Genomic DNA, 16,534 nt, shown 5'->3' with positions numbered 1-16,534 from the left:
ATTCTAAGTTAATATGTATTAGATCACAGGACTAAGGAAAAATCTTTTAACTCATTTAGTAAATTATTGAGTACAACAACATGTAAGACACTATTATAGCACTGTAAGGTGTAATGAAGGATAATTATAAATAACAAACCTTTAGAACATCTGTGTTCTAGGCACTTTATAAGTATTAGCTTATTTAAAGCCAATAATCCAATGGGATTAGGTACTATTCATATTCCCATTTCTTTTAAAGATATTTTTATTCATTTGAGAGAGAGAGAGAGTAAGCAAGCGAGAAAGCACAAGCAGCAGAGGGAGAGGGAGAAGCTGGGGGACCCAGATGCAGGGCTCGATCCCAGAACCCTGGGATCATCAACTGAGTTGAAAGCAGATACTTAACTGACTGAGCCCTCATTTTTCTGTTTTTTGTAGGCACAGACAGAGTGGTTAAGTTATCTTGCTCAGAGTTAAGTGACTAGATAAATGGCAGAGTCTGGATTTGAAGGGAGTGTCTTCAAAAATCACTTCTAGTTGAGATAATCAGGCTACATTTCATGCAGGAGAGGGACTTGGCATCCTGCTTTGAGAGAGGAATCCTAATAGTTAAGATGATACTAATGTAGACATTTCCTACACATATGAGTACCTCTGTAACTCTTTTACACCATTGTCTCACACATTTGGGGTTTATTTTAAAATTCAAAGTCTTTGATTTGAATTACCTTTATTTTTATGCATGCTCATATTTATATGTGACAGATTATTTGTACCTCTTACATGAATTTGGAGTTAGAATGCTTCCACGAGAAAACAGCATAAATCAGCTGTCTTTGGATATGTCAGTTTTATCTAGTTATCTAGTCCCTAAATGTCACCAGGTCCCTGCATTTAATGAAACCTGCAGTCCTACTTACTGCCATAAAATTAATTGTCCTTAGATGCTTTTCTCAGTGTGTCACTCCTGTGGTTAGAAATCTGTAGAAAATACCTGTTGCTCACTGTATCACATACAAATTCTATTTCCTATTTTTTTTTAAAGATTTTATTTATTTATTTGACAGAGAGAGAGATCACAAGTAGGCAGAGAGGCAGGCAGAGAGAGAGGAGGAAGCAGGCTCCCTGCGGAGCAGAGAGCCCGATGCGGGACTCGATCCCAGGACCCTGAAATCATGACCTGAGCCGAAGGCAGCGGCTTAATCCACTGAGCCACCCAGGCGCCCCTATTTCCTATTTTTAACTCATCTTGCTTAAGTGGGGGGTTTGGGGGGTAGGGAAGGAAAAAAATGAAACAAGATGGGATCAGGAGGGAGACAAAACATAAGAGACTCTTAATCTCACAAACAAACTGAGGGTTGCTCGGGGGAGGGGTGTGGAGAGGGTGGTTGGGTTATGGACATTGGGGAGGGTATGTGCTATGGTGAATGCTGTGAAGTGTGTAAATCTGGCAGTTCACAGACCTGTACACCTGGGGCTAATAATACATTATATGTTAATAAAAAATTTAAGAAAAAAACTCATCTTGCTTACCTCTTTCTTTTGTTTTCTCATCCTTCATTTGGGCCTATGATATTCATCAAGTAATGTTCAACCATTCAACGACAATGATTGGAACATTTCTGAACTTAATACTCTAAGAATCAGTTCCATGTAGTATAGCACTATTAACTTCCTGCTTCAAGATTATTAGTTCTGTCCTCCCAGCTAGACTGCAAATTCATTGATAACAGAGTATTTTTATACCTGTTTAGATCCACACTGTTGTAGCTTGGACTCCTCCAAACGCTGACCTTAGCCTAAGACAAGGAATCAAGTGTGGGTAGTTTATTGGGAGTAGATCCCAAAAATCAAGTGATGGAATGAGGATTATAAGATAGAGGCAAAAAACAACAAATAGTATATTAATAAACTGGTTCCCATTGTGGGTGCCAGGGCTTAACCCTAAAGGGACCACTGAGGCAGGGTATAGAGCACATTTCAGAATAGACTCATTTGAAGGCGGGAAGCTGGTGCATTTATATACCAACTGCTCTCTCTTTTGATTAAGTGTTATTCCCAGGAGTATAAACTCCCCACACTTCGGAATAGTATGTGCACCTGAGTTTGTACCTTCTACAGCTTTGGAGAAAATAGAGCAGAGGAACACCAAGGTACCTCTACAGTCAGACACAAAGACTTGGGAATGCGCAGCACAGCTCTGTGGAAGTCACGGGGGTTCTGGGGTGCCACCTCAAGCATCTGCACTGAGGGAAAGGAAGTTAGAGTCGAGGCTCCGCAGTTCAGCAAACTAGAATTCAAATCCTGGGTCTACCAGTTATGATCTTAAGGAAGTTACTCAACTTCTCTGAGCCTTAGATTTTTGTTGTTTGTTTGTTTTTAAATAATATGGGAATTATAATATATATCACAAAGAGTTCTCCTAAGGAAAGTACCTGACCAATACCGATGTTCTATAAATGTTGATTTATTTCTTACCAATAAGGCAGTCGAAAAAGAAAACCTACTGAAATTTATTTCATTTGAGGAACTGAGCCTATCAAAAATTACCATGGGGCACCTGGGTGGCTCAGTGGGTTAAAGCCTCTGCCTTCTGCTCAGGTCATGATCCCAGGGTCCTGGGATCGAGCCCCATGTGGGCTCTCTGCTCAGCAGGGAGCCTGCTTCCTCCTCTCTCTGCCTGCCTCTCTGCCTACTTGTGATCTGTCAAATAAATAAATAAAATCTTTAAAAAAAATTACCCTCACGTTTAATAATTGCTCTGTGTAAGTGGTTTTTAAATTATGATTTAAATAATATGGGGACGAAGTTATGACTATAGGTATTTTCTTTTCATAGGTTACCCAGGAGATTTCAGATGAAACAAGAGTTTTCCGCTTATTGGGATCAGACAGGTAATAATTTGGTTGTTTAATTTCATTACTGAAGGAGTTCAGTAGTTGTGTTCTTAATTATATTATCACCCTGTAACTGTTTCAAATAGGATTCTTAGAGGGCTCAGCAATTGAGAGAAATTTCCTTGTATCTTTATTGAGACAGAGAAGAAAAATTTAAATATTTGGTGAAGCAGTCTTTTCACCAGTGTGAGGATCCTGATTCTAGAGATAGTTATAGTCCGCCAAGACAAAGTATGTTAGTAGAGTTGTTTATGTCCCTAGTAGCATGATATATTTCAGGTCCCTTCATTTTTATCATTTGTTCCTAATTTTTTATCTTCTATTAACTATCACAACATAAACCCAAAAGTATATGCACCTCCTGACATTTTTATATCATTTTGTATCAGAAAACATTTGACTCCATTTCTGAAGTCAGTCTCAATTAGAAGGAATTACATCATCTCTGTGATCAAAATGAAAGACAAATTCTAAAACTGTGCCATCTTAGGAAAAAAATTTACTAGCTTTTATTCTCCAAAGTCTGTATTGTCTGCCTCTACAACTAATAAAATACCCCTCCCTTCCTATTTTCCCACCAAAAATTGTTACTGCAGCAAAACTGGCTACAGTAGTAGGCATCAGTTGTGAGACGAGGATGACAAACCTGTGGTCTTCCAGTTCCGGCTGCTCATAGAATCACTGTTCAGATTGGTGTCTCTTAGATCCTGTTTTCTTCTCTAAGTTCTTCTTTCACCCCCTTCTTGGTAGTGTATATTGTTGACCCTTGAGCAACACAGTTTTGAACTGCATGGGTCCACTTACATGCAGATTTTTTCAGTAAATACAGTACAGTACTGTAAATGTATTTGCTCTTGGAATTTTTAAAATAACTCTTTTCTCTAGCTTACTTTACTGTAAGAATACAGTATGTAAATGCATAAAGCATACAGAATATGTGGTAATTAACTGAATCAACTGTTCATGTTATCTGTAAGACTTCCAGTCAGCAGGGGCGCCTGGGTGGCTCAGTGGGTTAAGCCGCTGCCTTCGGCTCAGGTCATGATCTCAGGGTCCTGGGATCGAGTCCCGCATCCGGCTCTCCGCTCAGCAGGGAGCCTGCTTCCCTCTCTCTCTTCCTGCCTCTCTGTCTACTTGTGATCTCTCTCTCTGTCAAATAAATAAAATCTTAAAAAAAAAAAAAAAAAAAAAAAAGATTTCCAGTCAGCAGTAGGCTATTCACAGTTAAGTTTGCAGGGAGTTAAAAGTTACACAGGATTTTCAACTGTGCAGGAGGTCAGCGCCCCTAATCTTCATGTTGTTCTAGAATCAGTTGTGTTCTAAAGCTTTATTGTACTTTGTGTTGGTATATATGAGTAGGCAAATTTGGTTTTAGTTGGAGTAAGATAATGAGACTATCCTCAAATGTTTTTGGTATTTTATACTCATAAATTTATCAGTTGTTACTCAGTTTTGTTTTTGAGCTATAAAGTGTAAAGCTGAATTTGACAGTGCACTTATGACCTTTATGAGAATATGAACAATGATACTCTTTCCTTGTTTGATATTAGTATTTGAGTGAAGCATGCAATCTCTGTTTTTACTCTTACACAGGACTTTTGTTTTGGTTTAATTGCAGGGTTGTCGTTTTGGAAAGTAGGCCAACAGAAAATCCTACGGCACACAGCAATCTTTACATCTTGGCTGGACATGAAAATAGTTACTAAACAACAAAAACTGATCTCAAATGACAGGAAAATGACCATACTCCATTGAAAGCAAAAATTCTTAAGTTCAGTACAAACTACACTATGATTTACTTTAACTTTTATGGGTTATATCTCAAATGATCTGTACTTTAAGGTAGAATTCAATATTTTCTGTAGCTGGAAACAGCTGTTCTATCTCTTGCCACTGTGTGGTGGTTATATCAAGTTTGCTTAATAAAAGCTATGAGACAAATAGTCCTCTAGTTCCAGGAAACACAGTCTTTTAAAAAAATGTTTGTAACAAGGGTGCCATGATATTTTTAGATAACTCATGTGATTATCTTCAGAGAGATAAATTTAGTGATAGTTTTCTTATTTTATACCATGTTTTCTTCTTAATGAGCATAATTTGATAAAAAAAAATTGTCAAAAAAGCCTTTCACTTTTACATTGGCCATTCTGTATGTTTTTGTAAAATAGAATATTTAATCCTTATTTATTAATCTCTCGCTGGAGTGGTGTGATATATGTAACTTTTAGCAGAGGAGGGTTTCAGAGCAGCTTAAATTTTTTTTGTAATGTATAAAAATTTTGTTTACCTTTTAAGAGTAGTACTTTGAGGGGTTAAAGGCAGTGTGTTTGGGTTCAGTACATAACACGCAGTTTTGCTTAACACAAGTATTTTATAATACAGGATCATCCAGAATTGCCTTAAGATGGAGTTTTGAGTTTTCCATTATAATACAGGGGTCATACAGAAGATATTGATAATGGTTGAAATATTGTTAGAGGGGTACGTATGTCTAGATGTGACTACCATGTGTATGTATTCTTGACAAGCAGTATAATATACCTGTGATTTTTTTTACATTAGGGATCATGCATAATAAATTAATATTCATATATATTATCATCCCTGATGTAGGAGGGGATGTATTTAACTGCCCATGATATGTATTTTACTTATACTATACCAGAGGGGAACTGTAAAGCAGCTACATGTGTAATCTTGGTTTTTTTCACATATGTAGGTATTCATTTTGAGTAGGTTTAAGATAAAAAAAATCTTTAAATAAAATTGAATTCCTAATGGGATAGTATAAATAAGTATTATAAAAACCAGTATTCTAAAAATAAGAAGGGATAGGGCCATTATGAGTTTGCTTCTCTTTTGCTGTTGTTAGTATTCAAAATTAAAGTGTCACATTTGGTACCTGTTGTCTTAATGCACTTACTGAGAACAGTTAGCATTGAGATGATGAACAAGAGGTTAGCAATAGTGAAGTATAGATTATTTTCAGCAGTTACTTGAGAGGAAAACAGTATAACAATCTTTCAGTCTTTAGCAATTCTGTAAAATAGTATTATCATCTCCATTTTTCAGATGAGGAAATAAGGGTTTAGCCAGGTTAAGAGAGTCACCCCGTTCACAGAGCAAGTTGGTGGTTGAGCCAGACTATGAGTCTTGTGACTCTGTTCTTTTCACTATGCAAACAATAAAATGTTATGCAAATAAAATATAAAGTAAATTTTCTTTAAAAATGCATATATGATCTGATTTTAGTAAGTGTGTGCTTGTTTCTTTTGGGTATGTTAAAGGGGGCCTCTAAACTGAAGGACACTGGATACACTCGGCAGGGACTGTACTCAGAAATGAAATATTTACATACTAGATACAAAGATCAGTGTTCTCCTCCTTCTCACTGAATCCTGGCAGCCAGACCTTCCCATCCCAATAATATTTGAAATCTCTGTGCATTCTAGCCAGTTCAAGTGGGAAGACCTAAAGAGATCCTGACATCAACATCCTAGTTAACATGCCCACCGCTCCGTGCATCCAGAGCCTACAGGTCATCTTACAATCCTATGCTGTTAACAATGATAAAACAACCAAGACAAAATATCTGAGGGAAACCTATCACATAAGAGGGAGAGCTTTTAAAATAAAAATAATATCTTCACAAACTTGGGGTAAGCAAAGACTTCCCAAACAGAACATTAAGGCTTTGACCATAAAAGAAAACATTTATATAAAATGGACTTAATTAAAATTAAGATACTCCATTATCTAAGGACACCCTTACAAGAAGGAAAGGACAAGCCACAAAATAGAGAAGAGACTTGCATTACATATGTCCACATGTACCCAAAAGATACAAGATCTTCGACAAATCCTTAAGAGAAAAGGCAGACGGGGGACTGGCTGGCTGAGTCAATAGAGCACGTGACTCTTGGTCTCAGGTTTGGGAGTTTGAGCCCCACACTGGGGGTGTAGAGGTTACTTTAAAAAATAATAGTAAGATCTTTAAAAACAAAAAAGGCAGACAACTCAATAGAAAAATGGGCAAAAGATTTTGAATAAACACTCCACAAAAGGTAAAATCTGGGTAGCAATAAATATATGGAAATGTATTCCACCACCTTGGTGATCCCAGGAATGCAAATTAAAACAACGCAGTACTTTCACACACCCACCAAATGGCTACAGTAAAAAGGACAGATAAACACAAACCCTGGTGAGGTTGTGGGGAAGCCAGGGCACTAACACATTACTAGTAGGAATGTAAAATGGCACAATACTTTGGAAGACGGTTTGGCAGTTTCTTAAAACAGTAACTAGAGATTTACCATATGACCCGGCAATTCTACTGCTACACATCTGCCCAAGAGAAAACATGTCCACATAAAGGCTTGAATGCAAATACCCAAAGATGCATTATACATAATAGCCAACAAGTAGAAGCAACCCAAATATCCACCAGCTGGTAAATGGATAAACAATACGTGTTCTCTCCATGCAATGGAATATTCAGCAATGAAAAGGAATGACACATATAAATGCTAGAGTGCAGATGAGCCTCAAAAACATGTTAGGTCAAAGAAACTAGTTCTAAAAGATCCCATACTATAATGATTATCTGAAATGTCCAGAAAAGTAATTCTGTGGAGACAGAAGACAGACTAGGAACAGGGGTTGAGAAGGGAGAGTGACTGTGAGCATGAGGTTTGTGTTTGAGATGATGAAAATGTTCTAAAATGAGATTGGGGGGCACCTGGGTGGCTCAGTCGGTTGAGTATTAGACTCTTGTTTTTGACTCAGGTCCTGATCTTGGTGTCATGAGATCGAGCCCTACCTCAGGCTCTGCACTTAGCAGGGAGTCCACTGAAGATTCTCTCTCCTTCTCTCTGTGTCGCTCCCCCTGCCCCAAATAAATAAATAAATCTTTAAAAAATAAATAAACAAAATGATGGGACACCTGAGTGGCTCAGGCAGTTAAGCATCTGCCTTTGGCTCAGGTCGTGATCCCAGGGTCCTGGGATCGAGCCTCACATCCGGCTCCCTTCTCCCTCTGCCCCTCCTCCCCCCGACATGCTCGTGCTCTCTCTATCAAAAAAAAAAAAAAAAAGACCTTTAAAAAATGAGACTGATGATAGCTGGACAACTGTAAACTTACTAAAAAAAAACATTTATCTGCACAGTTTAAATGACTACACTGTATGGTATTTTAAATACACCTGAATAAAGCTAAATAGAAAAAGACCATCCAAGAGGTCAATAAATACTGATAAAGGTATTCAAATTCATTAGTTACCAGAGAAACACAAATTGAAACAATGATCCCACTACAAAATAACACCACATCCCACCAGCACGACTAAACGACAAAAGAGGGCAATAGGAAAAGTGTTGATGAGGATGTGGGACAGCTGGAACTCACGCACTGTTGGCAGGAGTGGAAACTGGTACAGTCACTTTGAAAAACAGCCTCAGTGGACACATCTTAGCACCAGGCATTTCCAGTCCTAGGTAAACGCCTCAAAAACATGTTTACCAAAAGACCAAGAAGACTGTTCATAGCCGCATTATCCATCGATTCCCAAAACTGGAAACAACCCAAACGTCCATGTACAGTTGAAAGGATAAGTTGTGAGATGTTCACAAATCCGATACCGCAATGCAAGAACGAACTACCAACAACATGCCTTTCCACACCTCTCTCCCCAAATAAGTATAAGGTTCCAGGTAAGAATCCAGAAGACATTTAAAAACGTTAAAAGTAGACTGTCTGATCTCACTTAAACGGAGTTCCAAAACACAGAAAGTAATCTGTAGTGTTAGAAATCACTACAGGATAGTGGTTACTTTTTTTTTTTTTTTAAGATTTTATTTATGCATTTGACAGAGATCACAAGTAGGCAGAGAGTCAGGCAGAGAGAGAGGGGAAAGCAGACTCCCTGCTGAGCAGAGAGCCAGATGCAGGGCTCCATCCCAGGACCCTGAGATTATGACCTGAGCTGAAGGCAGCGGCTTAATCCACTGAGCCACCCAGGCACCCCTAGTGGTTACTTTTGAGCAGGAGTGAGGGAATCGGTTGAGATGGGGCCCAAGGGGATGCTTTTGAGGTGCTGGAAATACTCTATTTTTCACTTCTCAACAAGCTCTACATTGATGTACATACATTCTTTTTGCATGTATGTCAATAAAAAATTTTAGAGTCTCTGCCAAGACCTTTCCTGGGGAGAATACTCTCTAATTTTCAACATTAACTCAATGATACCAGAAGTGGGACTCCTATTTATAAATGAGAAAACCAGAGAGGTGAGTCATTGGCACGGATTTTTCCACAGAAGGGGGAATGAGACTTACTTGGGGAGCCAGCTGTGTGGAAAATAAGAGTGAGCAGGAGTAAGCGGAAAGGCTCCGGCAGATCTCACACACGTGAAATGAGAAGTGGAGGAAGGATTTGCTGAGCCTCAAACTGGCAGTGCGGCTCTGTGAGCGGAGCATCTTGGCCAGTCAGTGGGGAGCCCCAGAGCAAAGACTGCCCACAAGAGGGTTTTCATGTTAGAAAAGATGGGCTCCGCTTTTAAAACCATAGGGAACTCAGTCATTAGCGGGGAGCAGCCAAGCAAAAGCTTGGACAAAGCTGAGCTTAATTCTGAAGATGAACTCATTTCTTGCAGCAATTTCTCTCTTGAAGGAAGATCTGATTGGCACCGACCTATAGCTGCCACACTCACACACAGTTAATTGGAAAGTTGGGGTGAATCTCAGATCCATCTGTCTGAATCCAGACAGTCCCTTTAGGACCATATGGAGACCTACCAAGTATAGCTCAAATATCTACGAAAGCCATTAAACTAGTCCATATCTCTGAAGGAAATGCAGTATTTGGAAATGGAAAGATGGCAGTAAAAAGCATTCCAGGCAGAGGAAACTATCTGAAATACACATAAGTGATAGTTAAGTTTCTGAATCTGGCTTCTTTAGCTGTTCTTTGGTGGTTACAGGTTCAAGAAAAAGCAGCAGAACTGGGCTCACAGAAGACCTAGTTGCAGGAGCCAGGCCATGCCCCCTTGGGGCCTCGGGAGGAATCCACTTTGAGATTCCGGTCCTGGGGGAAGAGAACCTGCTCAGCCCGGGGGTGGCTATTCCTTGGCCGGGGAGGGGAAGGTACCTTGAATGACAGTCATAGTGACACAGATAGCCAAAGGAGAAGACGGAAGGAAGGTTGGGTTTTAACAGGATAAGTGGACACTGAACTGGCAAAAGCAACAGATGCGCTATGTAGTAGTAAACCATCACTTGGGGAAGCTTAAAAAAAAACCAAAGCTGCTCACCACGTGTGAGTGAAATGGTTCATTAAATCTTTATGATCTTCACCCACAAGTTCTGTCCTCAGCAATTTGGGTGAGTGTAAGATTTAGCACACTCTAAATATGACATTCAGTTTTGGATATATGACTTTATCCTGGTCATGTTTGTCAAGTCTACATCTTCCTGGATTAGTTACTTCACTGTGGTTATTTGTGATTAACGACAGGACACAGAGAATCCAGTGATCTTGGGTTAGTCCGGGAGCCCCTGCCAGAGCATCCCAACCCTTTGACGTGTAACTGCTCCATGTAAAGCACTGACTGTATCAAGCTTTCAAGTATAGGCTTCTGTTTACAGTGAATACCACTGTAAATTCCTTAAAGCACAGGGAGGTCTGGGTGGCTCAGTGGATTAAGCATCTGCTTTCGGCTCAGGTCATGGGACTCATGGGGCTCCCTGCTCAGTAGGGAGTCTGCTTCTCCCTCTGATCCCCACCCCTGTGCTCTCTATCACTCTCTCTCTCTCAAATAAATACTATCTTAAAAAAAAAAAAAAGAATAAGGAAAAATGAGGGGGGCCAGGTGGCTCAGTTGGTTAAGCGTCTGCCTTTGGCTCAGGTCATGATCTCAGAGTCCTGGGATTGTGTCCTGCATCGGGCTCCCTGCTCAGTGGGGAGACAGCTTCTCCCCCTCCCTCTGCCACTCCTCACCACACATGTGGGCTCTCTCTATCAAATAAATAAAATCTATTTTAAAAAAATAGAATAAGGAAAAATGACACTTGCATCTGCATCCCCAGCACCCAACAGTTCCTGACATGTAGTACGTCATTAATAAACATTTATGTTGTTTTAAACTACAATCGAATGAACGTTGAGTAGGTAATGCAGTAAACCACTCAGGTATAAATAGTAAAAATTTTCTGTGACTCAAGAGTCTTGCTCTTATAAAATACAATTGCATTGTAAATACCTTCCAGTTTTCTGAAAATGAGGAAAGTATTGGAAGTAAATCAATTAAAATTATTTGTTCTAAGAATATTAGAATTCAGGATTCAGGCAACAGAACAAGAAACCCACACAGGTATTTTACCAGAGAATTAATACGTGGAGTTGTTTCACAGATGTTCGCATAAACAGGACATGAGGAGAACAATCACTGCAGGAAGCAGTTACCACCAGCAGGGTGGGAGGAACCAACGGGCCCCATTTGGGATTACTAGAAGCTGGTGACTCAGAGGATCAAATCCCACTTCTGGGTGTACCCAAAAGACTGAAGTCAGGGTCTCAAAGAGATATCTGTACACCTATATCCACAGCAGCATTATTCACAATAGCTAAATATGAAACATGAAATATGAAAATAGAATGCCAATTGCCAGAGGCTGGGACGGGGGCAATGGGAAGTTACCGTGCACTGGGTACAGCGTTGCCATTTTACAAGATGGCAGAGCTCTCAGATGGTGAAGACGACCGCACAACACCATGAAAGCTCTGGATACCACTGGGCTGTCCACTCGAAATGGTAAATGCCACGGCCCGCGTGACAAATCGACCAGGAAACGCGAGGGTAAGAGGATGGTGGAAAGAAATTAAAGAGACAAAGAGATGAGGGCAGGAGGAGCATAGGGGATGATTTCCACCAATGCCGAGTTTATTCAAGGCAGCAAGGCATTATATAGCCAACAATAACTACTTTTAACTGATTACAAAAGAATTTACTACATGCACAAAAAACCTTCCAGACTTCCCCATTATCTACTTCTCACGGTCTAAATGCAGACTCTCCAAGGCCAGTGGTCTCTGTCTTCAGATAATTCCTTAGCCAGCTGCACTGACTCCAAAGTAACTCCAAACATACAAGAAGTAACAACAAACCTGAGAGTGATTCATGAGCTGTGCTGGAACAGCAAGGACCAGTTATGAATTTAGGACCCCAACCAAACTGCTCTCATCTAACAAGTAAACGTGTGGGGAATCGCGTAGGCGGGCGCACAACACATAGCACAGACCCTTTCTCAGCGCTAGTGAGAAGGGGGGAAAGAGTAGAACAAGGAGTTCAATCTGTAACTGACTGTGAACAATCAATTGAGATACTCAACTTTTCCATCCTAAACCTTTTGTTAGGCTATTCGGACTTTAACCGAGACACAAGTCAGGGCCTGGTTTGGTCCTCTTCTCAAGCCTTATCGCGGCCTCCCACAGGTAAAGATAGTACATTTCTCGTTACTTGCCTCTTACCACAATTTAAAAACAAAGAAAAGACTGACAATACCAAGCTTGCAATGATGTGGAGTACCTGAGACTCTCCTTATTTTGCTGAGGAGCATGCAGATGGTACAGCCATTGCGAGAAACCATAGCGCACTGCCTTGGAAGTTTACACAGGCATTTGCCGTGTAATCCCGCCATCCCAGCTCTAGGAATTTACCCACCTATGTGTGCCCGCTGAGGAACTTCTTGATAAGCAGGGCTCAGGGGTGGGGGGAAGGGTAACGCGAGGCATACTTGTGGTGATGGGGCTGTTCTGTGGGTTGACTTCATCGATGTGAATACCCAGTTGTGATATTGTACCGTAGTTTGGCAAGATGTTACCATCGGGGGAAATTGGGCAGTTTACAGGATCTTTACAGCAGCATGTGAATCGGCAATTACCTACAAAAAAAACCCCAAAACTAAAAGAAAGAAAAAAATTCCCGATCAGTGTAAGAAATAATTTTCCTGGTTTCACACAGACAAAAAAGGGTAGAACTCAGATCTGAGTCCGACTGGCCCTCCTTCTCATGCTGTCTCCATCCTCTGAGACCGCCGTTGGGTGGCTGCACACTGTGGTGGGAAGAGGGCTGCTCTGGGAAGCCTGCAGTGGGAAGCCTGGCTCCCTGAGAAGGACCCTCCCAGCGTTGCTTAGGGCTCTGAGTAACTCAAGGGATGTGCTTTCACTGAGAAGTTTTGAGTGAACCTATAAATTTACAAGTTTTCAGTATGGAAAACCTTTTAGTAGGGAAATGAAGTTCCCATCTGAACAGAAAGTAGTCAGCAGGTTATCAGTAGCATGAAGATAAGAATGATAAAGGCTAACACCAAACACTCAGCCCTCACAATGACTTGGGAGGTAACTAAGCAGAAAGAGGTTGAGTCACTTGCCGGAGTCCTCACAGATGGCTCATAGCAGTGCTGGAGGCCCCATCCGGCTCCAGAGTTCACGCTCTTAGTAGGAAAATCAGGTTGGATGATACTGAAGAAAAATAAATATGTTGCTGTGTGAGGTGCAGGATTTCTTATTGTTTGGGGGAAATAGTGTTTAAGTGTGTATTTTTTAGAAGGACCCACGTGTGGGTTCATTTTAGATGCCTCCCGGTGCCTCACTGCTAATACTTGATAAGCCATTCCTTTGAAACCTGCTTACAATAATAGGATTTCCTCCTGTGGTTGTACCTGTGATCTTCACTCAATCCTCCGCGTGTCTGCTGCTTAAAGATGACCTTACGAAACTAGATCTTTTGGGTCAACAGATGCTTAAAAATTCAATGGTTGACATGGGAGATGTATCTAAGGGTCCAGTGGTTTCTGTTTGTACAGAGTTACTTAGACAGCAGTGAATAAGCACCACAAAGGTGAGAGGACTTGAAGTATTAACTCCATTCGAGAAATGAATGCAGTTTTATAACAAGCTATCTGAAAAGAAATCTCACTTTAAGCGAAGAGTATTTTTAAAATGCAAATAATTCACGTTCCCTGTCCTCTCCCCCACCTTGTCACACCCATGAATATTTCTGTTTCAATACTGGGTTTTCTTTTTTTTTTTTAATTTTTTTTTTTTAAAGATTTTATTTATTTATTTGACAGACATCACAAGTAGGCACAGAGGCAGGCAGAGAGAGAGAGGAGGAAGCAGGCTCCCTGCTGAGCAGAGAGCCCGATGCAGGGCTCGATCCCAGGACCCTGAGATCATGACCTGAGCCGAAGGCAGAGGCTTTAACCCACTGAGCCACCCAGGCACCCCTCAATACTGGGTTTTCTTAAGGCGATTTCTATTTCTTTTGCCATGGAATTGGAGTTCTCTAATTTGAAGCCACAGTGGGGTGTGGCAGGTGGAAGGAATAGAAATCAGAATTGAGACCCAGGTTCTTGGCCTGTTGGCTGCCCAGAGCAAAAAAAATTTTTTTTTACTCTGAATGCCTCACATACATTTTTTAAGGATTTTATTTATTTATTTGTCAGAGAGACATCAAGAACAGGAACACAAGTAAGGGGAGTGGAAGAGAGAGAAGCAGGCTTCCCACCGAGCAGGAAACCTGATACGGGGCTGGATCCTAGGACCAGAGCCAAAGGCAGACACTTAACAACTGAGCCATTCAGGTGCCCCTCATTACACATTTTCTGTGTCTGTTTCCTCAAATGCCAGGTGTGCCTTCTCGTCTTCCCAGACCTATTAGAAGTATCTGGAAAAGCCCTCCATGTTCTCCTATCTAGTTTCCTTCTTGCTTTAAGTGGGTTGGGAAAGAAAATCATTTCATGGGCACACACAGAAAATAGTTAATAACTATCACTTAGGGACACTTACGTTTCAGGCTCAATAACCGTATTATCTCCAATCTTTATAATAATCCTACATGGTTGGATATATTACCTGGCTGGAATTTTAACGGCCCCATTTTATAATATAAGCTGAGCGTGGGGAGGCAGGAGCACTGGCCATGCACACTGACATGGTGTTTGATGTCCGGGAAGGTCACTTCCTGCTCCCCTGTGCCCAGCATGGTGGCTGACATGCACCAGCTCTCCGAAAAGCCTGCTTTCCAAACAGCTGTGTTTGTGTCACAGCTTTAAGCTGGAGTTCAGAAAGTTATTAATATGTTTTCCTATTCTTCAGTCTCATAAATTTACCGCTGGAAAATTAACTTTTTTTCTAGCATGTAAGGACTCAAAATCATAAAGCACGGATCATAAAGCATGTGCATAGATTGCCTTATTTAAGATAAGTACAGTGGGCAATCCACTGTTCAAGGTGGCAAAGAGATGTCCACTTTGAGGTTTGGGAACTCTGTTTCCTGACGAAGTATTGTATGCACTGACTCATCCGCTGGTAGCTCAGGGACAGCCACAGAACTCCCCTAAGGTTTTCATGTTAATATTTCTGAGCTCTTAAGGCATTTGAGTCCAAGGGTGAAAGTACTGGGTCCTTGCTTTAAAATATGGAAATGCAAAAAAGGGACTGGGGTTGTTAAAGGAAGATTCAGAAATGAAGAAGGCTTCTAGAAGAGGAGGTGCTTTAAAAGGATGGCCTGCCATATGTAAAATGCAGCAAGTATTTATTTTATTGTTTTAGAGAGAAAATACACGCACGAGTGCGGATGGGGAGGAGGAGGGGGGAAAGGGAGAGAGAGAATCTCAAGCAGGCTCCATGCTCAACACGGAGCCCAGACACAGGACTGGATCTTATGACCCTGAGATCACGACCTGAGACGAAATCAAGAGTCTGACCCTTGACCCACTGAGCCACTGAGGTGCCCCTGCAGTAAGTATTTAAAGGGAAAAACACACAAAAAATAACTAAGGTTATGTTAATTAGGGATGAAAATATTTTATTGCACTGTTGGCTAGGCTCACATGTAAAGTCAAGGATGAGAGCCCTTATTTAATTTACAGTTATTTTCCCATACTTACATTAATTCACCAGTCTTGGGATAAGTGGAACTGTTACTTACATGCCTGGTTCTGGAACGTTTGGCAGTGATCTGTCACTTTAGGTTGTTCACAGATGGTCTTCATTATTGCCATTCCCTGTAGTGCCTCCAGAGCACGGGCTCTGCAAATCGGGGGGGCTTGGGTTTAAAACCTGCCTTTGGACAGCCCTGGATACCCCAGACAACCCTGGAAGGCTTGTCTCCTTGGACCGACCTCTCCGAGCCTCAGGTTCTTCTTACGTAAAATGGGGCCTTTAATAACTCCAACCAGTTCATCTATCCAACCATGTAGGATTATTATAAAGCTTGGAGATAGTGTGGTTCCAGAGCCTGAAACATGAGGGTCCCTAAGTGGTAGTTATTAACTATTTTTTGTGTGGGCCCACAAAATGATTTCCTTTCCAAATCCACTTAAAGGAAGGGAGGGAGGGAGGGAGGGAGGAAGGGAGGGAAAAAAAGCTTCCAGCATTGCCCTGTGCTCAGTACTTGGAGGTGATGTCAGTGCCCAACCTCGGGGAGGTTAGTTCTCCTGAGTGTCAGAGTTGCACACAGAGGGAGTCACTGGACTCCTGTGAGAAAGAAGCATAATGACAAGTCTCATCTTCCCGGGGGGACTCTAAAAAAAGAGGGAGCTACACTGTGCTTTGTAATTGTTTGGGGTCAACTCCCCGTGCCCTATATGTT

General features: G+C 41.1%; 1 protein-coding gene across 4 annotated transcripts in view; it reads left to right on the top strand.

Moving 5' to 3' along the window:
* The window catches only part of MAP4K5 (mitogen-activated protein kinase kinase kinase kinase 5), a 109,086-nt gene extending 103,001 nt beyond the window's left edge, over nucleotides 1-6,085 (top strand). For all 4 annotated transcript variants that reach the window (XM_046009654.1, XM_046009653.1, XM_046009655.1 and 1 more), the window contains 2 exons: nucleotides 2,821-2,876; nucleotides 4,498-6,085. In XM_046009654.1, the coding sequence (XP_045865610.1) occupies nucleotides 2,821-2,876; nucleotides 4,498-4,585 (144 nt within the window). In that variant the 3' untranslated portion in view covers nucleotides 4,586-6,085. The remainder of the gene's footprint in view (nucleotides 1-2,820; nucleotides 2,877-4,497) is intronic.
* Nucleotides 6,086-16,534: the final 10,449 nt, after the last annotated feature.

The sequence above is a fragment of the Meles meles genome, chromosome 6, assembly GCF_922984935.1.
Source record: "Meles meles chromosome 6, mMelMel3.1 paternal haplotype, whole genome shotgun sequence".
NCBI lineage: Eukaryota > Metazoa > Chordata > Mammalia > Carnivora > Mustelidae > Meles > Meles meles.
Note: the sequence above shows the minus strand (reverse complement) of the source record. Positions and strands in the feature narration are given on the sequence as shown.